This window comes from Aythya marila, assembly GCF_965140915.1.
Source record: "Aythya marila genome assembly, chromosome: 4".
NCBI classification, from domain to species: Eukaryota; Metazoa; Chordata; class Aves; order Anseriformes; family Anatidae; genus Aythya; species Aythya marila.
In genome coordinates this window covers 68,094,814-68,118,394 of record NC_139045.1, presented here as the reverse complement: position 1 = coordinate 68,118,394, position 23,581 = coordinate 68,094,814, and the positions used below count along the sequence as shown (strand labels likewise).

Sequence of the window (23,581 nt, the reverse complement as noted above, 5' to 3'; positions counted from 1 at the left end):
ATAGCTGCTAGTACTGGTCATGAGTAGAATAGATTTAACATTTTCTTATTCCTTTTCAATACTTGTCTTGCCAACGCTGCTGTTGGCAGACAGAGAAATAGCCATGGCTCACTTGGTGCTAGCACTAGATGGACTCATTCAGTACATGGCCAACTACAACTCCCACATTCTTTCCTACAGTTCACCGCCAGATTAACCAAATCTTTAAAAGGCAAACAATGATTTTCCTCTTAATTGTCAAATATGTGGCATTTCTATTTAGTAAGTATCTGACAGATTGTAAATATCTTCTCCAACTTGTTGCAATCATTTTCAGTTATAATCCTTTATTTTAAAAGGCCTGAAACACCTCTGATTTTGGTATCATCTACAGATCGTGAAAGCATGCTATGTATTTCTTACTGACGGTCTCAACCACATATGCACGGAAGCTAAGCTCCGGTCTTCCCAGGACTTTAAAGAGCTTTTACAGGTTCTTTCTAGGTTTGGGTTGGAAGGGACCTTACAGATCATCTAATTGCAACCCCCCTTTAGCATGACACCTCCCACTAGACCAGGTTGCCTAAAGCCCCATCCAGCCTGGCCTTGAACACCTCCAGGGATGGGGCATCCACAGTGTCTCTGGGCAACCTCTTTCAGGGCCTCACCACCCTCACGGTAGATAATTTCTTCCTCATATCTGATCTAAATATGCATTTTTTTTAGTTTAAAGCCATTCCCCCTTGTCCTATTACTACACTCCCTGACAAAGTCCCTCCCCACCTTTCCTGCAGCCCCCTTCAGGCACTGGCAGGCCGCTGTAAGGTCTCCCTGGAGCCTTCTCTTCTCCAGGCTGAACAACCCCAACTCCCTCAGCCTGTGTTCACAGGAGAAGTGTTCCAGCCCCTTGATCAACTTCATGGCCCTCCTCTGGACTTGTTCTAATGTTTCCATGTCTTTAGACATGTGCTGGGGGCCCCAGAGCTGAAGGCAGGGCTCCAGGTGAGGTCTGACAAGAGCAGAGCAGAGGGCGACAATCCCCTCTCTTCCCTGCTGCCCATGCTGCTGTTGGTGCAGCCCAGGACACAGCTGGCTTTCTGGGCTGCAAGCGCACATTGCTGGCTCATGTCAAGCTTCTCATCAACCAACACCCCCAGGTCCTTCTTCTCCTCAGGGCTTCTCTCAATCCATTCTCTGCCCAGCCTGTGTTGGTGCTTGGGATTGCCCTGGCACAGATGCAGGACCTTGCATTTGGCCTTGTTGAATTTCATGAGGTTTGCATAGGCTCACCTCTCAGGCCTGCCAAGGTCCCTCTGAATGGCATCTCTACCCTCTGTCATTTCGACCTCACCACACAGCTTGGTGTCATTAGCAAACTTGCTGAGGATGCACTCAGGCTCACTGTCCACATCACTGACAAGGATGTTACACAGTGCTGGTCCCCTGAGGAACACCACTCATCACTGATCTCCACTTGGACATCGAGCCATTGACCAAAACACTTTCAGTGCAACCATCCAGCCGTTTCCTTACCCACCAAGCTGTCCCTCCATCAAATCCTTGTCTCTCCAATTTACAGACAAGGATATCACGGAGGACAGTGTCAAATGCTCGGCACGAGTCAAGGTAGATGATGTCAGTTGCTCTTCCCCTATTTATGATAATCACTGGAGGTTGGCAGATGATGTGAATCATCTCCCCAGGTATTCTTTACTGAAATAACGTTACATGTTGATGCCTTAAAGAGATTCATCCCTTTTAAATGCTTAGTCTTCATTTACCCATCTATACCAACAATATTACAGTATTATTACCTTTTCTTTAACAACAAAAAGAAAAGGCTTGTGCTAATGCTTTTTAAGTTTGTATTTAGATACTTAAAAGTTAAATGCCACATATTTTTATGATATTTCTTAATGGCTACAGGTAAGGTATTTCTATACGTGTTCAGACTGAAAGCAATCATCAAAATGAAAATGTAATAGTTAATTGAATTGCTTACCTCTCCACAGTTTCACAAAATAGTACAATTACCTCTTGCTGTACATAATATTCTTTTGGGGACTTCACAGGTACCATGGCCGACACATAACTACAAAGAGTATAAAGTAATTAATGTACTTCTGTTTTACATGATTTAACAAACCTGATCATAAGTAAAAACAAACCTAGGCCAAAACACTTTAGAAACACAACATTTCCTGAACCGTTTTGTACAGGTGTTATCCAGAACCAACTACTGACTGCCATAGGTGTCTGCATAAAAAGTCATATTTTTAATCTGCGTTTCCAATTAAGATGTTTTTCAATATAACAGCATAATTACGATTTTCTGAATCAGAAAAAAATGACTTATCTGCGTAAGGTAATACAAGAGAATATGAATACTGAGGAAGGATAAATAAGATGACAGTAAGTACTAGGGATTATTCCTAAGAGAAATTTAAAACACTACCCAATTACCAAAAATCCTGTTCTGCTGAAGGTATGAATTGCTGTATCATGTTAAATCCAAAGATAATCTCATCCAGTATCCTGTTTTTAATTATGCCCAGCACCACATACATCTAACAGACTTGCAGGAAACTGGCTTAAATTATGCAGCACAATACAAGACTTGGTCAATAGGATCTTTGACCCAAAAAGCAGTTATTTTTTCTCACCCCAAAAGCAGTTATTTTTGCCATAAACCTCCAAGCCATTTTTCCATCAGATTTTTTTAAATCAATATGTTCTTGAGTTTAATTATGGCTCATGTGTAAAAGCACTTCCTTCATCAGATTTCAATTTGCCTTCTTAAATTCACTGAGTGCATCTTGCTTTTATCTCTAAGCATGAGACAGAACAAAACCTCATAATCTCTAGACTATTTGTTATCATAAATATTTTTTTAATGTCTCTTATTTGTCACCTCTCCTCTGACAAAGAAAACATTAAGAGAAGAGACTTATGGCTTTCTTTTGTGTCTTGGAAAACCTCCCTCAAATGCCATATGCCAGTATGCAAATGGAAGATTACAGCTGACTTGAGGAGAGCAAATGCTGATTGCTAAAAAGCTATTTAATTTTCTTTTTATTATTGCTACACTGGCAGGGAAAAAATTAACAATACAACACATTACTGAAGAATTTAAATGTCATGACAAAAAAAATAATGCTTTTTCTATTAAAGGAAAACAGAACAAAACATCCAACTTCCAAAAAACAAAGAACCAAGCAACAGCTATAGTAGCTCATTAATTTAGAATCTGTTACCTTAATTCAAATTCTGCAAAAAGGACATCAAAATTTTTGAGTGAATCTTTCATTTTTTCTGTGTAGAGGTTCAAATCCCTTAAGGCCTGGTCACGTATGATGTTTCTAACTTCCTCTAGGCTGCGGGTAAGATCCTTGGCCAACGGTCTCATTGCCATACTCTCAATTTCACGATTCATAATAATCGAACCAGCAGCCAAACACTACGAAAACACGAGAAAGGAATTATTAGTTTGCATAATGTTACTTTTACGTTAAAAAAGCACATGAGGAGATATTGGATACTTTGACTGGGGCAGTGCTTAGCCTCATTTGTTGCTAATTATTAAACAACTAGAAGATTTAAGACTGGTAGGTTCAGAGTCCTAAGTCTTCATGTTAAAGATCAGGGAGTAGCTCAGTCAGGGAGATATGAGAACAGGAGCAAGGTTGGCAGACAAACCTACGGAAAGCTCTACTCCTACTAGTGAGACAATCATCTTCAGTAGGATATATCCTGTGTGTGTGCAAGGATTGCTTGCAGAAAAGGGATGTGAATACAGGTAAAATATTCAATTCAAGCTGGACTGTTTGATTTTGTCCAATAAATTTATCCTTACAAAAAGGACATTCTGTGACTTTTGCAACAAGAACAACCACACTGGCCATGTAACAAGATCCAGTATCCTGTCTCCCACTGAAGCTGTGAATATATTTTACAGGAAAGAATATTAAAAAGCAATCAAGCAAACAAACAAGCAAACAGAAACCATAGGTCATAGTGATTCTTCCCTTCCAGTTTCTGGAAAACAGCAGGTTAAGAGACTCCTTGGCCCTGGAGTTATATATTGACTTCCTCTAACCAGCTCAAAGACAGTATTTTTTATTTTTTTTTTTTAATATATCAACATATTAATATAACACTTTTCAAGATCTTGCTATTAAAATATGTTATTAAATATCTTTGCTGTTGGCTTCATTCCTTTACAGATACATTTGGAAGACAACAAGCACTGACATAAGTCATTCTTGCTCTATTTAATTAAATGAACAACTTTTTTTTTTTTTAACCAAAAATGTAGAAGGTTGTTTTCATTTTTTTGTTTCTGATCCCCCTTTGCAGCTCTGCACCCCTTCCCTCTCAGCCCCAGATAGAGGACCTGCAGTCCCAGCCCCTGCCTTGTGTTTAAGTGCACTCAGACAAGATCATGTTCTTACCTCTTACCAGCCAAAGCAGTATTGGTGGAAAAATATGGATAAGGCAAGCCTTACCTGTTGATAGGCACTCTTCAACTAATGATTCAATGTGACAGCACTGACAAGGACACCTAGGCATATATTTGTAACTGTCCATACAGCCTTCCTTGCTACATGCATTCACAGGACAGTGTCTGCAGGAGCATGAATCAGCATAACTTCAGCACTGCACGCATTAAGTCTCTGAAACCAACAGGTCTGCTCCGACCAGGAACAGTGGAAGTTTGATTTGGAAAGATTAAATGTATTATTTAAGTAACCCAAGCAATGAATAAGGGGAGGAAGTTGTTTTGTTTTAAAAGATACCAGTCATTTCAGTGACTCCCTCGAGCACTTTTCGCCATGCACTCCCAGAGAAGTTACTGCCTTGGTTGGGGCTTTTCCTGTTTGTTTGTTGTTGCAATCCCAGTTTGCTAGTCCCTTCGAGGAGGAAAGGATAATAGGCTTCACAGGGATTCAGTATGAATGATTGTATGAAGAATTACCCCCATCTTGCCCTCCCTAGCTACAAGGAGGTGCCGTTAAGGCAACATGGCAGACGCCCTCAGCATTTTAAAACAGAGCTGGGTGCCATCTGGATGAAGGTAGGGAAGGTCACATCATAACGAGAAGAAAAACTGCGGCTGTTATTGCTGAGCACAGGATTATAAAACATTGACATCACAAATTCATTTAATAAATGCTACCCAGGATTTCTCCTACTCTGAGGAGCTTACAATTAACTACTGTCAAAGAAATTTTCAGAAGCAAAACATATGGGGTATATTGGACTGAACAAGACAGGCACTGCTAATGGAGATCATGCACTTTAAAAAGAAAGGAGGCACCAGTGGAGAAAAAGGCTGGTTAATAACGGGAGCTGAAGGATTGTTTCAAATAGCAAAGATGCAAAGCTGAAAATAACAGTGTAAGGTGCTGTCGTGTGCTGGGATGTCTAGACAACTTCCCCCTCACCCCAACAAATGCATGATGCTTAAAGTCACCTTCAGGCCAGCAGACCTGAAGATACTAAATTTATCACCGAAGATGCCACGATGATTTTTTTTAGCCAACAAATATCAGCACTTATGAATAAGCATCTTACATATCACATCCTTTTTTTCTGATTATTCAGGCTTCCCTTGATTAAATTAATTAAGGCTTATTCACTGTAAAATCCCCTGTTCCTACAAGTTGCTGTGGAGGCAGGTTGTTGAGAGAAACCAGGCAAGAGAAGGAAAGTGGGCTTCAGTGTTTTGCATAGAACCCATTATATCTTCAGCATACATGTGAAATGTGAATTAAGTGCAATAAATGTCAGCTGAACAAACTCTGCATGTTTAATATGAGTTATAGCATCACACAGACATCAAAATAAAATGGCAGCATGCACTTAGATTTGCAGGAGAACTTTTCTCCTGAGAAAATTTCCTTCTCTCTCTTTGTTTCTAAGGCTTTCAAAGCATGAGATGTGAGATGGCCTATCAAGATAAAAGTCATCAAGAACACAAATCAGATGCTAATTTTAAAAGAACAGTTTTTTAAAAGGTGGTCATATTGACAGTAGAGAATTATGAAATTAAATCTGTATCCAATAACCAGAAGCACAGTGAAAGAATCCCCTTCCACTACACATCCCCAGCAAGTTCTCAATCTGTTCCCATTGTTCTGTAATTATACAGACCATTTTCAGAGAAGTCTCAGGGTGCACTTTAAATTCCAACTGCAAGCTTTCTGCCATAAAAAACTGCCCATTAGCCCCAAGTAACAGAAACATGAGAGACTTACTTCTGCTCCAAACCAAAGCTGTCCTGCAAGGTTGTCGTGGCGTATTTCCTCTGGAAACTTCACACAAAAGTCTCGGTTGGCCCGTTCATGAGGAATGCATTCATCCATGATTTGATTTATGATGTTCAAAACATTATCCTGAAGCAAAATATAAGAAAACATAAATACTGTTCCCAAAGTATGCACACACAAACAACAAAAAAAAGTTTTAAGAGATTTTATTAGTGAGACTCCAACTAAATAAGTGACTTGGCAAATGCAGAATGCAACTGAAGAACGTCACACAAACACACACAAAGCATCCTGCTGGTGAGAAAAAGGAGAATATTGCTGGAAGGACTCAGCTTTCAATACTTCAGTGGGACTTCTGGTGAGGAGGCGTGATTTGAAGAGCTTCTTACCTGCAGCTCCCTATCTGCAAGATAGCAGTAAATAAGCGAGAAGTACAAGTAAATTAGATCCCTCTCATTTCCTCTCACCAGTCCCAGCGCCAGGCATTTCGCTCTTCCTAAAAAGAGTGCCCTGCAGGGTACCCCGGAGGCCTCAGAAATTGATTTACGCTGCGATCGTCAGGGTTGAGTGGCCGTGAGCTCGTCCTGGCAATACAGATGAGGTTTCCATAGGGCTGGTGGGCGCTGTGCCACCTCACCTCCGGGACCACCCGGGGGGATACGAGGACACAGCCCGAGTGTGATAGCGTTTAATAGCAGCTCTGATCTGCCTCTGCAGCAGGACAGAGATCAAAGCCCTCTAAGCAGCTCCTTGATACGTGGTAAATAACCCGCCCTCGTTTACTTGAGAAGATAATTTTCACCTACCCCTGCTGGGTACTGCAAGGAATTTGATTACCATAATAAAGGTAGATTCAGAGCATGGGAAAGGCTGAGTGCTTTCATTAAAGATGCTTTGTTTGTCTCATGCTTTTGCCATTATTTACAGAACTTGCATTCTACTTAAAATATTTCTCAAACAAATAAAAACAAATCTGTCATGTATAGAACTGTTTAACAGGCAGAATTGCTTCCAGTCTGCACTGCTCTGTTTTATTTTGCTCTGCACTTTCAAGAAAATAACAGAAGATGGGAATTTTAAAAGAAACCTGCCTCTTTTGTGTGTTCCCACTGAGAAAAAACAAAACCTACTCTAGGTTCAAAAAAAAAACCACCTGTATTTTCTGTAATTTCAGTGCAGATAGCCGGAATTGCTGTTGCCACAAAATAATGCCAGTATCAGTCCTGTAACTACAATGGCCTTCATAAAATAAATAATCAACCAATTATGATTGGCAAAATTTATTACATGTTGGCATAAGGTGCTCTATCTACTGCTGCACTTATTAAAGCATGCTTACCTGAAAGTATTTTGTAAGTGTATCATGCAGTAACATATAATTTGAATTAAGTTGTTCAAAGAAACAAACAGCCCCCAAACGTTTATAACAAAGACAGGGATTCAGTCCCGCACCCTGCGGAGATGGGCGCGAAGTGAAGGCGCAGGGGCAGGAGCTGTACTGGAAGAGTCGTCCCTCGTGCTGAGGCTGTTCTTTGTGTAATGTTTAATTTTAGAGCCGTGGCCTCCCTCTACTGGGTCAAAGAATGTTGCCAGGATTCATGGAGACTTGGATCCCAATTCAAAGCGATGCCCATTGCAGAAACTGAGAAGACGCAGCCTCACAATGCTCTCCAGTAAAGGGAACTGAAGTTCCAGTCCCAGACAACAGAGAAGGAAGATGCTGCACCCTGGTTTGGCACTGGCATCCAGGACCAAGGAGCAGCAAGGCTGCCACCACCTCCCCAGCGTAAAACAGATGAGCAAGGAACTACGTGCCAATTCCTACGTAGTGGCAGGTAACAAAAGCAGACCAACAGCCAGGTACTGCTTTCCTTCCTCTGCTCTCTTCCTCCTGCTGTTCCTCTACAAACTGCAGGTGTAGATCAAACGATTAGTAGGAACACCATTTCTTAACTGCTCACAGTGTTATGTAGTCTAGAGCTAGCTGGGAAACCAGAATACATGTATTTTGAAAGTAGGTCTCATAAGGAAATCAGCTCCTAAACCATTTAGTTCCCTACCCAAAGCCACAGAGCAGGTTGGCACGTCAGAAAAAAAAAAAAAAAAAAAAAGTGAAATTTCTGTTTTCAGGACATTAATACAAGTTTGCAAAGATCTTATAATGTTGGAGTGATAGAGATAAAAAGCATCCCTACCAGCTGAACTTTTACAAAACCTACAGGAAATGCAAAGAAATATAAAAGCAGGGAACTCAGAAAAGAATTACATTTGAACTGAATTATATCAGAGTTTAAATAATCCAGTCCCATTTTAGTTTAGGGCATGATATTCCAATTCATTTTACTTGCCACCACGTTTGAATATAGGAAAATGCAATTTTCAATCTTTTACTTTTCTAAAAAGCTGCACAGAATGGGACAGTGAGACCTGTATTGAAAAGTCTTTCCCATTTATTAATACATTTTTAAACTTTAATGCATTAGTTTCCAAATGCAATCGTATTTTACAGCAAATTCAAGACAGATTGACTTCCCATTTCACAATCTTCTGCATACTTACTCAAAATTCCTGATATATCAAAGAAGTTTTATACAAATGGGGTACAGCAACAGGACTCCCAGACCAGTTGCTTGGCTGGGTATAGTTTGTTCTGTTTTGTACTCTGGCCTAATAGCAGTTTTTTTAAGAGTTACCTGGCTTCACATGGGCAGCTGGTCTTTCTGACAAGAAGCTATACGAAAAACACAACTGAAAAGATGAGCACTTCTTCCTGCCAAATCTATTAGTGATAGTGGAAGATCTAAAAGAGGACAGTTGACAAAATAATATTCAGTGTGAAACTGCTGAGAAAACTATGAAGTAAACTGCTTTTGCTGTTTCAGGATGTGTCATTTCCCAAATTCTCTGAGTCTACACAGGGTAGATCTTATCCTACTAAGGGAAAAAAAAGGCAAACAAAACCAATAAAACCAATTCTCCATCCTTCCCTCTTCCATGCCTCCTTCTTGTGACACCTAGAGCAGAGAAACCTGCGCAGGAAATTCACACCACTTGCTCCTGTAACGATTTTAGATCTCTGCTGCTTTGCAGCTGGAAGAGTGCCAGCCAATTTAGACAGACCATCCAATGCATTGTAAGCAAATTAGTCTTTTCTTTAAAAGAGCTTCAAGAAACATTCAATTTAGTTAATTACAGTATTCTGCTTTGTAAGCGAAGAACGAATGGGTTCAGATACATGGCAGCCCCGAGGTTTTGCTCTAAGTTAAGCAACAGAAATCAATTAGTTGGAATTGAAGTAGTAAATCTTTCACTTGATCTATCTTCCTCCATAAAAGCCTCCGGATGTTAATGTATCCTTTGGTGGCTTTATCTGTTATCTGCCGGTTCATTTGCATAGGGGGCTGAGCGCTTTTGTTTCGGCTGCTCTCCTCGGGCTTTCCTGCAGTGCCAGGGCTGCAGAGCTGTGCTCCGGGATGGGTTCCAAGTTCCACATTTCCTGGAAAACAAAACTCGGAGCTTCATGTAATGGAGAGCACTTGTTTATATCTTACTTTGATAGGAGCGGTAGTCAGACAGTGAATGCAGTTAGCCGCAGCGGAGGACAAAAAAAAATTGGTTTATTTTTGGCCCAGCAGTAATTGGCCAGATACTCGATAAGCAGAGCAAAAAGCCAACAGCGACTGCATTAGCCGTTGGGTAGGTACAAAAAGAAGAGCCAATAACTCCATTGTACTTAAGGTCTAATCAACTGAAGGCGGACTTATCTACCTCTCTGTACTTATCCTTGAAAAAATCTATGCTGCCCTTCCGTGCTATTAAATTTAATATGACTTTTTTGAGGTCCTCTGCAAGAGGAAGGTAACTTCCCGTGTTGCTAAGTACCTTTTTGTTCCCCACTGCAGAACCCAGCCATGGAAACACAGCCTCTGATAACGCTACCAGGAGCAAAACAGATAGCAGTTTAGCATCCTCATTGAAATATGGCCTTCAAATTTGCTGTTTCTTTTTCTGGCTCGATGTTAAGTTGCAGACTCCCTTCCACAGCACACTTCTGACAAACACGGAACTGATAAACAAAAATGACATAAAGGGGCATAGAGGAAGATTCTGTTCCACTTCAAGCAATTAGCTGGCATTCAGGTGTTCGTGGGTTACTTTCATCAACAGGAGAAAGCAGGAACGAATGAGGTACGCTTTGATGTAAGTAAAGATTTCAAAGGACACCCAAAAGGGACACCCAAATCCCTGGCTTTAGAACCCCACAAGGTCCCTGCTGGGCTGTTTCTGATCCAAGAGCCAAAGCCTCCAGACAGCAACAGGTTCCACTGCGCTCCCTCCACCCCATTTTGTACAGGTGCCAAAGGTCACCCTTTCAGTCCTTTTTTTATTTTTTATCCCGATGAGCTTCATAATGATTTCCCACTGCCAACCCCTAGATGCTCCACTTTCTAAAAGTAACTTCTGAATTGTGTGGAGTAACTCTTAGTTTAACCTAGCACACTATAAAGCACTTCCAAAATATATCACAAATGAAAGGCCACTTGGATCTCTAGCCATTTAAATGCTATAACAGCAACAAAAATTGTTCCGGTTTGTGTTGATCTGCAGCAAAGCTTCTCTTCCCGAACTGCCCTGCTGAAATACCCTTATGAGGGCACTACACACTCCAATTATCACAGCCTTGTTAACTGAAATGTTGATCTCACCTCCTGCACATGCTCGAAGTTTATTACAGGTACACTGAATAATTGTATCTCCACGTGGAGTGATTGGTACATATGAACTGGTGAAGACCGGCACACCAATTTTCAAGCCCAAGGAGTCACTGATATTTGAGCGTAGCTTCCAGCACAACTGGTTGTTTAGCCAAGATTTCTTTCTTTCTCAACTCAAAGAACATTTTCTGCAAGCCAGTGTGCACTCTTCTGATGGATTACATTTAAATTTAACTTAAATCTGCTCTTAGTGTGTGTCTGCTGCTAACACAAAGATCTAATCGTGGAATTAAATTTCCTTCTTTTCCTGCTACCCACCCAAATATAGCTCTCGGTAAATAAAAGAGGCATCACCATTTACAGGAGGGCTGTTCAGAAGTGCCACCATCTTCACACTACGCTAAGTACCGGATCATTTAGGGCATCCTCCTCTCTCTGCAGAGAAAAGCATTTTCAGATCTAAGAAATCTCAGCGTTCCTGATGCAGTCATAAGAAAGAGAAAATCTGTTTTACTCCTCCACACAAAAAAGCCATTAGCTAATAATAGAGATGACAGCCTTTCCTGAAATGAAGAATACCCCAGCTTGTACTGAAGGACTGGGTTCTCAGCACAGCTTCCCAGCCAAGCCTGCCTTACTGGGAAATGAGAACTTAAAAACTGTGCACAGCAAGACAAGATATTACCAGATAAACACAGTGGATACACTGCTCTTAGAGCAGTTTATAACTACTCAAGCCTTTTCTATAAGGACTCTAAATGTTTGTCTTGTATTGAAAGACACTTGAACAACACAGTAAGTAAAATTGTACCTTGACATCCCCTTTATGTAGTGTCAGGGCAACAGGAGAATAATTCCCTCTGAACAAGGGCATGTGCTACATACAACAAACAGTACCAGGCTTCCTGCGTGGCACAATGATCTCAGTACTGCCCAGAAACGTACTGCAAGCTTTCCCAAGACCTTCAGCCTGGCACAGAGCTGGCACCACCTTCTTCCTACTGCCTCCAAGCTACCTGGCAGCAGAGGCTGAGAGCAGAAGGGCAATGCTGCCACGACTCACTGCCACCTCCTCTTTGCCTCTTCAATGCCATGGGGTAGAGAAGCACGAAAAACCTTCCTAACATGGAAATTTATAATTTCAGACTATAGTAGTAAACATTGTTACAATCCTTTTTTTCCCCAAGAAAAATGTCTTAAAATATTAATCACTCCCTACACGAGACCAAATACGAATCCAAAATGCAGACAGGGAAGATAAACCTTGGATTGTTGATAGAGTCGTACTGGTGAGTACTTACAGGGTACCAACTTATGGCCAAGCCTTTTCTATTTCCTAGCCTCCCTGCCAATCATTCTATACTCAAAAATAATACAAGTGACCAAAAGTTTCCCAACATAGACGAAAAGCAGACAAGTTTAAAAAGGACACAATTAAGCATTTCATTTACTAATTTAGAAATGCTTATTGCAGTACATTTCTTTTCTACCTAGTTATACCACTCCACTGATCACTCAAAACTTCTGGGGGGGAAAGAAAGATTAAATGCAAAATCTGCACTCATAACCTACTTTGGTTATTGAAGACAACAGAAAAAAAAATCAGCTTTTCTGATACTCACTAGGAGTAATGAAATGAGAAATGTTGTAATCAATTACAAAATAACTGAAGTGGAGATCAAACTCTATAGAAAAAAAATGTAAAGGCTCCTTTATCAGAGATAAACACTGCAGCAGAAGTGTTCAATGTGTGGAATTTAGGGACAATCTTGAAACCACCAATTAAATCAATCAAAAAATGTTTCTCTTCTCAGTTGCACTTTCCTTCTCTTTTAAACTGACACTGTCACCACTTCAATTAAATGGGCAGAGAATGTTTAAAAAGAGAACAAAGCTTGGCTGGCTCACCTATCAGTCAACTGGCCAGTCCTTCTGGCATGAATATCTGGGTTTCCTAAATCTGTATCAAGTCTCTTAAATATAGCCCTTATGGGAATTTCTTTAGAGCCCACCAACTCTGTTACATTTTATAAAAACTCACAAACAGGTACAAATCAGGACGCCAGCATTGGTTCCTCCTCATCAGAGATCAATGAATCATGCCCAAGTGTTCCAATGCTATTGAATGGCCAGATTCTGCCATGGGTTCCTGCTTTCTCCCCAAAATATATTTGTGTAGTATATTTTTCTAAACTTTGGGAACACTAAGGCAAAGAATTTTGATTTCTTTAAGTTTATTTTTTTTCTTTAATTTTGATTTCTTCCCTGTGAATCAATAATTACCCTGCTGTCTCCTTCACTGACCTCCCCTAGCATCACTACCATAATATCTGGAGGGCTCACACAAATTGAGCAGACCAGAAAGACTTGGCCATTACTTTCTGAAAGTACTCCTGGCTCAATCCCCACTGTTCAACCTTTACATCATTTAGCAAAATAACATAAGGAAGAGATTCTTGCCAACTTCTAACCAATCATTAGGTCTCAGAATCCAGCTGGGAGTTTCTTACAGCTTTAGTCTAACTTGCCTTGTTTAATGAGATCTATTTCTGCCTAATTCTAGAAGAAAATGTTCTTCGATGGACAGATGCAATCAAACATGAAAATGTCGCACCTCTGAACTGCCTCGCTGTGCGCAGTGATTATGGTACATACTCCCAGTTTGCTCTTATCAAGAATGTTAATGAATACAATTAGTATTTCTGAGATAACTCACTGCCAATCCTCTATGACACCATCATTGTCCTATGAGTTATTTAACAGCTCTTCACAGATACCTTCTTCACCAAGGGATGCTCATTAAAGCTGACTTTCTTTTTAAATTTTTCTCTTCGGCGCAGATATAATTTAGATAAACTAAAAGAAGAAAAGGGCACGTTTTTCCCTCGTACCACTTAAAGTTGTCAGATAACAGGAGACACCTCCAGATAAGTCACTTTGCAAGATGGGCAGCAAACAGCGTAAGGCGGCTGTGCAACATCAGCTGTTAGGCTGTGACACCAGCTTGTGCAGCCTAGCCCCCATCCCACCTACTTTGCAGCTTTCCTTTCTGTCTCTAGACCGTGCCGGGATGTCTCGTTGGCACTGGCAGCTTCTTGTACAAAGGGTACAAGTGAGCTGGCTCAGTGCACTCACCCGGAGTAACCCCGGGCATTTCCCTGCTGAAGTTCACGGGATGACTCTGCAAATATTTGCCTCGGTACAGCTGAAGATGCGGTTTCATAATGGTCTACAGCTGGCCGCAGCTTATTTAAAGTGGCTCTGGATAAGGATCTATACCCCCACTGCTCCCTCGCCACGCCTGTCTATGGCTATTATCCAGCCGCAGGCAGCCCTTTTATGCCAGCAGGCATCCACACGTCAAGCAAATCACTTGGGCTGAGAGCACAGCCCTACCAAAGACTTGCCTCCAACCAGCCTTCCAGGAGGCTCCAGGCCACCCCACAGCTGCTCCATCGCTGCTGGAACACGAGCCGGGCTCCTAGAACAGACGGACTGCTGTAGGAAGGACGGACGGACAGACGATGCTGCCATGTTTGTGGGCAACACCATCTCAAATCAGTTTTAGGTAAAACCAAGCTGTGCCCTGGGGGGAGCATGTTGAAGTGTAGGGATAGGAATAAGAATAGTGTAAGTAGGAAATGGGAAGCCTTTATATTGACACTGTCAATGGACTTACAGCCCAAGGAGCCATGTGTTGTAACACAAAAATTCACACTTCAGGAGATTCTTCTTTTGTAACTAAAGTTTATCTATCTTGTTTGCTTATACTCCACCACATATCCAGGAAATAATGCAAAGAAATTTACCCAAGCTAAAACATATGTAACATTTATACTGACTGCCCAAGGGCTTGCTTGAGCCCATGACTGGGCCATCCACATGCACAGCTGCTGAAATTATCACAGGACTCTGACCAAAACCTCCCAAACATACATAAAATACTTTTTTTTTTTTTCCTGAAATCACGCTATGCATTTCCACCACTACAGCAAAAAAATAAACAAACAAAAAAACAACTAGCAGTGTTAATCCACAGCATTGGTAGATTAAAAACCCTCTACCTACTAGCAGAGAAAGAACACACTTCACATTAAAAATAAATAAATGAATAAAGGAAAATGCGATTTCATTGAACAGAGTTAACTGAGACAGGTATGTTGAAGTTCTGGAGCTGCAGACAGAAGACAAAAGGCTAATTAGGTATTACATTACCAATCAACTGCAGTTATATCCAACAAGAATTCAACTCAAAACTGCAGAGCCCAAAATTTTAGAGGTATCTGTTCTAAAACAGATGAGTCTGGTGGCTCAAGACCATTTCTGCTATCAGTATATTGAAAATGACCAAGTTAAGGATTTTCTCCTAAAAAAAAAAATTTACATAAAGATAATGTTGCCTTCCTTACTGAGGAGTGCACTCAAAATTTGATTTCTCAATTATACAACATGATGTGCTTTTAGACTCTTATTTGCATTGCAGAATAAGCCAGACAACCACAATTATGTTAATTAGATCTACTGAGAGAACTCTTCACATTCCAGTTACGGGGTTAAATTTGCAAAATCCCCGTGGAAGCACATTGAATAAACAGGGCAGACTTTAAGGCCAGCAGCTTGCAGGAATGTGCGAAAATGGTACAATACTTCTTTAACCCAGCTACCATCGAAGTCTTGAGTAAACATTACTACATAAGCCTGCTAAAATTCAGCCTTTTTTTGTAGGACATCAGACCTAACAAAAAAAAAAAAGAAAAAAAAAAAAAAAGAAAAAGTGTTCTGACGGTATCAGAACAATTCTAAGGCAAAAATCAGAGAGCTTATGTCAATAAAACAGTTTTATCTCAATGCCTCTCTCACTGGCACAAGTCAATTCAACAAAATTTGCAGTCTCAGGGTGATCACTTACACTTCCACACGAACTACTGGGCTGCTTTATCATGGACACTGTGTAAGTGGCATGGCAACGATTTCAGCAGTAGGTACATTGGGGCACCGGAGGAATCACAGAATACAAGTACCTATTGCTAGGCATTCGCTTAAGGAAACTTCCCCAACAGAAACACTAACGAGAACTAAAAATGTATTCACAGAGCTGAACCCAAACTTTTATTGGGTACATCATCCAGCAATACTCCTCAGGTATCAGGAGCAATACTTCTGTTCCCCCTCCAGCATCTTCTCTGAACAGGGAGCAGCATCCACATATGGGAAGGACCACGAACTTGGGGCAGTACTGCTGTTCATCAACACTTTTTTTGAAAGAAAACAAGACTATTTAGTGTAAGAAGTGAAAAATCCAGCAGGAGTAAGAATGGGAGCACTCCTAACCAACACAGCATGCTCCCTGCATAACTCATTTCATACAACTACTTGTTTTGCAAAGTCTTTAAAATGTTTTCAAGTGTGCAAGAAGTGCAAATGCTTGCACCAAGCCTACTGTCTGCTGCTTGCTCCCCGATAAATAAACTTTGGCTCATCTGAGCTGTTTTCATACCAAGCACTTCAAACTTCTCTGAAGCATTCCTAAGTTAATAAACTTAACTTAATAAAAGTGTAGTTCTTAGAAAAACTAACTTGTTTTTTTAAATGACTGTCCTAAAGTCAGCCCTTTTCCACCAATTGTTTTAGAGCGCTGTGCTGCAATGAGCTAAGAGGAATTCTTTCCTAAGCTTTGGTCTGAGTCAGAAAACAGTCGCAGCATCCTTACACCACAAAAGGAACCAGGTCAGCTATGACCAAACTATTTTCATTTAGTCATCTCTCTGTCTAATGATCAAGTTGCAATGACTGACCAATGGGTAACACCTTATCTATTTTCCTCCCTTCACCTTGAACTCCAGCCATTTAATTAGCAGGTTATTGGTAAATTATACACCAGCAGTAAAAACAGTGCAGTCTGCAATTCATCTGTTCTCTCGGCAGACTCTAAATCTATTTTGTAATACCTCCTGCTAATATGCACAAGTCCTTGGGGTGCCCAACGCATAATATATGTGGATCCGTATGTAGATATACATCTAAAGGCTTCCTTTTGTTTAATGAAAGCTTACAACCTACACACGAGAAGCCAAAGTTGCACAATATTTCACAGAATATGCATAATAACCCATTATTCATAATATTTGAAATATATTCACAGCATTATACATACACGGGATATTGTGATATTCCTCCCAAATATGAGCTAGTTAATGATTTATGAATTGTTTCATAGAGAAAAAAAATTAGCCTTTAACTTTCAAATACATTAAGATCACAACGTAAATTTAAGTCCACTGTTAAGAATTTTCTTTAAGAAATTAATTTGCCTTCTTGTCTTTCTTATCATACTTCACTGGTACGAAAGAAAAATTAAATTAAAGAATGTTTTTTTCTAATATGATTAAGTGAAAAAGCTTCTAGCAGAAGAAAACAGAGTTAAACCCCAAGTACATAAATAACAAGTAAATAATTTTCCCATATTGTTGATCTTGCTAACGTGTTGGTAACACACACATATGGAGGAAAAAAGGCATTTTGCAGCACATTTAAATCATGTGACTGCATAACCAATTCAGTGGCCCACATGGGAATTTATCCTTCTTTTCAACAGCAAAAAAAAAAAAAAAAAAAAAAAAGAATAAAGGGATAAAAAAAAAAAAAAAGGAGCTGACTACAACTCTCTGATGGCATTGTTGAAGAACCCGGAAAAACTACAAAACTATAAAGCCCCTGACAGTTAGACACGTCATATTAAATTAGAGCTTACAGAAGTGATCTGCTGTAGTCTCATATCCACAAATGTTGAGGAAAAAAAAAGTCAGTTTTAAAATGACCTCGATCCCCTGTCCTCACGTAGCCTTCAGACGCACGGTAATTACCAGCATGTCTCAGGTATGGTATTGTCAATGTTCAGGCAAGATACCAACACGTCTGTTCTTCTTAATACAAACAGTATGATCCAAGGCAGATAAGCACGCATTAAGAAGAAAACACCACATTTTTAAATGCTCAAAAATTGTCATGTCTTGACAGCAAAGAAAAAAAAAAATCTCTTTGGCTTTCTAATTGAAGTAGGTATTAAATATTAACCTTGCTTTCCTGTTAAATGGAGGACTACCTCATCTCCCACCAAAGACAAATTATTTTTCCTTCTGAGTTTCCAAGCAGAGAACACGCTCCTCATGAGCAGATGGTGCAGGGTAACGTAGCATCACGAGCCCTTTCACTAACAACCTACCGCTTCCCCAGCACGCGCTGTTTAATACAATCACGTTCCTCTTCTCGCTGATAAAAAATTAATTGTATTTTATATAGAAAGACAAGTTTCCTCTTTCATTATTTACCAACTTGTGATTCTAGCTTGAGTTTCACCCTTCTGAAATATAAATACACACAAAATAAAGAAGTCTCACGGACAATACTTTCCATTCCTCGCTGCAGAGAAATCCCCACGTGCTCCATGCAGAGCTGGCTGCAAAGCAAGGATGGCTCTCAGCAGCTCGGGAAGCAGCACCAGGCATTTTGGCAATTCTGTGACCACTTCTGCATTTTTTGGTTGGGTGGTTCTTATTAAAAGAAAAAAGGAACCCACAAACAGTGCAAGGAGAGGTGAAAAGCAACTGGACTGGCCTCCTTCCCTCTGTCAGGCCATCAGTAACTCCTTGCTTAAGTGCCCCGTTATCAAACAGCAACACTGGTTCACCCAAACACCAAAAAGGGCCACATGAAGAGATTCCTCACTTTTAGACTTATCTTACCCATACATCTCCAGCTTCAGGAAGCAAATGATGTATTTATGCTTATTTCATTGATGAAAGCTGCAAGTCTTTTAGTTTGTTGTAGATTTTAGCATGCCTTCCTGTGACAAGGGAGGTTCTCCTGAGGAGCTTCTGCAGCATTTTACCCTCCTATTACTCACTGTTCTCCACAGCCCATTTTTCACTTCCTTTCCATACCCTACAGGGTGCTCTTGCAGCCTGTAGCTGAGAACCAGCCTGTAACACGTGCACTCCTTCATGATAAGGGCAAAGCTGTTTTCCTCAGCACTTGAATCACAGCTCGTCTCCTTCTGATGCTTTCAGTTGTTAAACTAAGCCACAAGACACGGTACCAGTGGTAGAAACAGAGCGTTTTTGATAACATTCTCTACATGTATTTTATATTGTTACAGAAATTGATGCAGACAAATGATAACAAAACACTGGAATATGCTTCAGCTTTCTCTAAGGGCTCTGATTCCTCAGCAACATTCACTTATACCGTGATAGTTAATGAGGTTCAGATTCAGGTGTCCACCACCAATGTATGGACTAACATATGTATGAAGCAGTACACTGAAGTCTACATATATTTTAAAGCCTAATGTTACAGCAAACTGAAGCCACTGAAAGATGACTCAAAAATCATGGCCAGCCAGTTGCAGGAATTCACAAAGTGCTTCCCTAGTGGCTCCATCAGGCAAATAGCAAGAAAAGTGAAGAGGTAGTACAATATGTTACCAGTCAATCATTCCTATAAATGAGCTAGGAAATGTAAGCTTTCACAAATATTAAAAAGTTCCCATTTTACTATTTTGTGGCACAGCACAAGGGGTAGCACGTCTGGACGAGTCGATGGTTTGCTTCAGGTCAGTGCCCCAGCAGGGGCAAATTCCTTCCCAGTGGACTTTAATGTGCCAAATGACACATTGCTGAGACACAGCCTGCTGTTCAAGGAATAATTTTGATAAAACCACACTGGGAACTGACTCCTAACACTACTCTGAGAACTCGCTGCTTTACACAGAAGTAATTCTCAGCGCACTAAGGCAGCAAGCAAGCACCGTGACACTGGGAGCACTTTAATAACGGGAAGCGCTTAGACGCAGGTTTGGTTTTGACCTGTCAAGTTCTAGCAAAATCTCCACGTTAGAAACAAAGGTGGTTTTACTCTTTACTCTCCAGCTTAGGCAAAAAAGATCTACAATATGTAACATTAAAGCTAATTCCATTAGAATGATCCAGAAATTGATTTAGATCAGTCGACTGGCTCAAGTAACAAGATATTAATCAATATGAAAATAGCAATGGTCAAAGTAAACTCATTTAGAAAACTATCAGAAATGCATGAGTGATTAATTAAAAAATGTACACAACATGACGTTATTTCTTATGAAATTCAATACCAAAAAACGTCTTGTGATGCTGGGAGGGGCAGGAGCACCACAGAAAATAACACCTTATTCTAACCCCAATATAAAAATATATCAATTAGTTATTTGTGTTGCAGGGAAAAAAATAAAAGCCACTCAGATGAACCAGCACTGCATATTCCTCAAGATTCAGAGATGGAAATAAGTTTTACTTAAGGAAAAAAAATTGTACCTTCCCACTATCGCCATCAATCAAGATCAAAAAAAAAGAAGTATAACATCCTTTTTTTTTTTTTTCTCATTTAAGAAAAACTTACATAGCTTTTCATCATGCATCTCTCCACACGTAAGTTACCATTAATTTTAGCAGAAAGCAACACAGGAAGAAGTGCTTTATTCCATTAGGTAGGTATTAGCCACACAAAAAAATGCAAGACATTTTATTAACAGGTAAGTTATGTTTGAAGAATATTCTCTTGTTGACACGCAAACACCAAAGCAAAACAAAGGATGCCATTTTTATAACAAGCTACCATAACTGGATCAAACTTTTATATCGCATTAATGTGAAAACAAAAAGCAAAGCTTTGAAAATCAATACCTTAATTCTTACTCGTAAGTACATGCTACTCAGCATCATGCTAAACAGTCAACTCACAGCATTTGAAATCCAAGGTGCAAGATCTTCAGAAGTTTTAAAAAGTGAATTTACTGTAAAAAGTGTGATTTTATCAATCAAATAGTGCTCAATCAAAATAGTAAAAGACAACAGTTGCACTTTTTTTTTTTTTTTTTTACTACATAAGTTTCAACAGCCTTGAAAACAGAAGTTCCCTGTATATCCATTGGAAAAATAAAAAAATAAAAGAAATGAGAACAGCTAAGGCACCAGACTAATACTGCCCTTTTTGTTAAGAGAGAAACCACTAAATATAGCTATTATAAAGCATTGCATTTTCTAGGAAGGGCCCTTTTGTTTTTCCTGAACCTGTTTATGCACTACAGTAAACTCGGAACTCTCAAACAATAGTTTCAACAACTGAAAATATCAACACAGATATAAAGCTGAGCTCTTTGGATATGGTTAAGATCCATCTCTAAAAAGAACTGCAGTTTGTAAGACTTGTTGACTGTTGACTGTGATCTGACCTTTTCTGCAGATCTTTGAAAATTAGAAGTTGCAAAAATAGCTGCACAAAAAAAATACAACTATCTCCATCTTTTCTTTCTGCTCTAGTAACAGATTGTTTAAGTAACAGCAATCTGTTAGACAAATGAAAAGAAGAAACTACCAGGCATCAGACGGTATTAAGAGTCACAAGATAGTGAGTCACTACACAACAAGCCAAGCAAACTGACCAAGGAACTATCAGAGTCTGCATTTCTTGCATTCCTACATCTGAAAGATTCAGAAAAGCTATTTTTTGAACAGAATTCTCTGCCTGTACTACAATAAGCAAATAGGAAAGCCAGTGCACCTGCACAGAAACAGAAGAAATTTTTATCTCCAGGGATAAAACAAGGAGGTTAACTTGCACCATGATATTATTCATCCATCCTTGTTATCATAAAGCCTTTTATAACAACAGTTTGGAAAGAATTTGCCTAGAAAGTTTGTGGAATGTCCATTACTAGAGGTTTATAAGAATGTATCAAATACAATTTGTGAAAGGTGATTTAGGTATAGCTGATCCATCACACAGAAGATTGAAGTCAATGATCTTTCAAGATAACTTCACCCCTATTTTATCCTCCAAGACACTGAACTTTTACTGTTACTAAACTTAGTTTCCCACTTTTGTAAGCCCTGTAACTTCACTTTTTTTTCTCTAGTGACAGTACAGTAGGAAACTGAAGATACTCAAACCAGACAGAAGTATTGAAATTGTTTCTGACATAACACATTAGCTGCCAACTCTTTCCCTGTAAAATGTTCTTCAAAAACGAAAGACTGCACTTTTTCATTCAGTTTTCTTGCAAACCAACACATAGTACCTCACTTTTTTTCATTCCCTTTTCATTAAGAGACTCAGCTAACTTAATGTGAACATTTGTTACACTGATCAGGGCACTGCTCTTCTAATTTATCTTAACTTGGTCAGCAATGATTTTTTTCTGCATAATGAAGTTTGGTACATTTTAACCACCAGTAACAGTAATGTCAGAAATTCTAGCCAAGGTGAATGAAAATGAATCCTTTACACCCAATTTACGTTCCCACCAAATAAAAAATGGCAATGAATCTGTATTACCAGGGTCTTTACACTTAAAATTCACCTGACGTGACAACAAGTGTTTGCTTTTCATACAGAAATCCTCCGGAGCATAATATACTGTGGACTTCAGCTCACTGTGGTTTAAAGTCTTATCTTTGGTGCAACTGGGAGAGGAAGTATCAGAGCATTTGTGCAAGAATGAAGAACAGAACTACAGTGAACTAGTCTTTGCAGTCCTCAATACTGCCTTCAAGTCTTGCTTAAATTATAGCCATTTTTTCAGAAAATACTATAAGGAATCTTAGGTAAGCTATATTATACAACAACAATTTAGAAACTTATTTGTTCGTTGGAAGTAATTTACTAATAAATATCCTTTTCTGTTTGGTTCCTCAGTAGTTCCTCTCACTTTCAAGGCTTCTTAAATGAGGCAGATAATATTATTTCCAAAAATTAGCAAAGCTATCAGCTGCGTTCATATAGCTCGTTTACTAATGAAAAGCTGTCAGATTCATGAAGCATGGAAGCTGAGCATCTACAAAAGATATGGCTACTTTACACTGCCTGAAATTTTGCAATATTCCTCACATTCTAGTAAGCTCTGTATGCTTATTTCACATAAAGGAAACAAAATCTTTAATATGTGCTCTCATTTAAAGGAAACCATCAACAAACACTTAAATGAGGTGGAGTAGATTTATTTTATAAATTGTTCTCGAAGAACACAGCCTTTAAGCTAATAAAAGTCATACAACTACCAAAGTCATTTTAAATAGATTTGACAATAAAAACTAATTAATGCAATAAATAATAATGTAATACATTTAATGTACATGAAAATGCCAATGAAACCAGGAATATGCCAGTCTGATTACCTGACAAGAGCGAAACTGGTTGACTAGCAGTGTACATCTCTGTGGGTCCTTTCTTCCATCCAAACTGTCCAGCTCAGCTGCTACTTGATTTAGTTCCTCATCAGCATAGTAGAATTGAGCAAGGAGCTGCGGGTCTGTTCTCTGCATGGAAGAGAGAGACGCATATAGAATCCTATATTATTTTTTGCCAATAAAAAAAAAGCTATTTATATTTTCTGTAATTAAACAAACAAACAAAAAATGTTTAAGCCAGATCTGCAGCACAGAAGCACAAAAAGAATGATCTTAATGCATTTCTGCATATTTATAAAAGTTTTCTACCTTGAAGAAAAAAATCTCTTCTGTAACAAAGTTGGAGCACAATTAAGCTACTGTTATCTCGAAAACCATCCTGCCATTCTCACCCATTGTG

At 39.4% G+C, this 23,581-nt stretch overlaps 1 protein-coding gene across 2 annotated transcripts in view; it reads right to left on the bottom strand.

Annotated features, from left to right (window-relative positions):
* ZFYVE28 (zinc finger FYVE-type containing 28) overlaps nucleotides 1-23,581 on the bottom strand; it is a 143,876-nt gene that overhangs the window by 51,493 nt on the left and 68,802 nt on the right. For both annotated transcript variants that reach the window (XM_082759185.1, XM_082759186.1), the window contains exons 2-5: nucleotides 23,170-23,310; nucleotides 6,237-6,374; nucleotides 3,234-3,436; nucleotides 1,982-2,071 (exon numbers count right to left, since the gene is read on the bottom strand). In XM_082759185.1, the coding sequence (XP_082615311.1) occupies nucleotides 1,982-2,071; nucleotides 3,234-3,436; nucleotides 6,237-6,374; nucleotides 23,170-23,310 (572 nt within the window). The remainder of the gene's footprint in view (nucleotides 1-1,981; nucleotides 2,072-3,233; nucleotides 3,437-6,236; nucleotides 6,375-23,169; nucleotides 23,311-23,581) is intronic.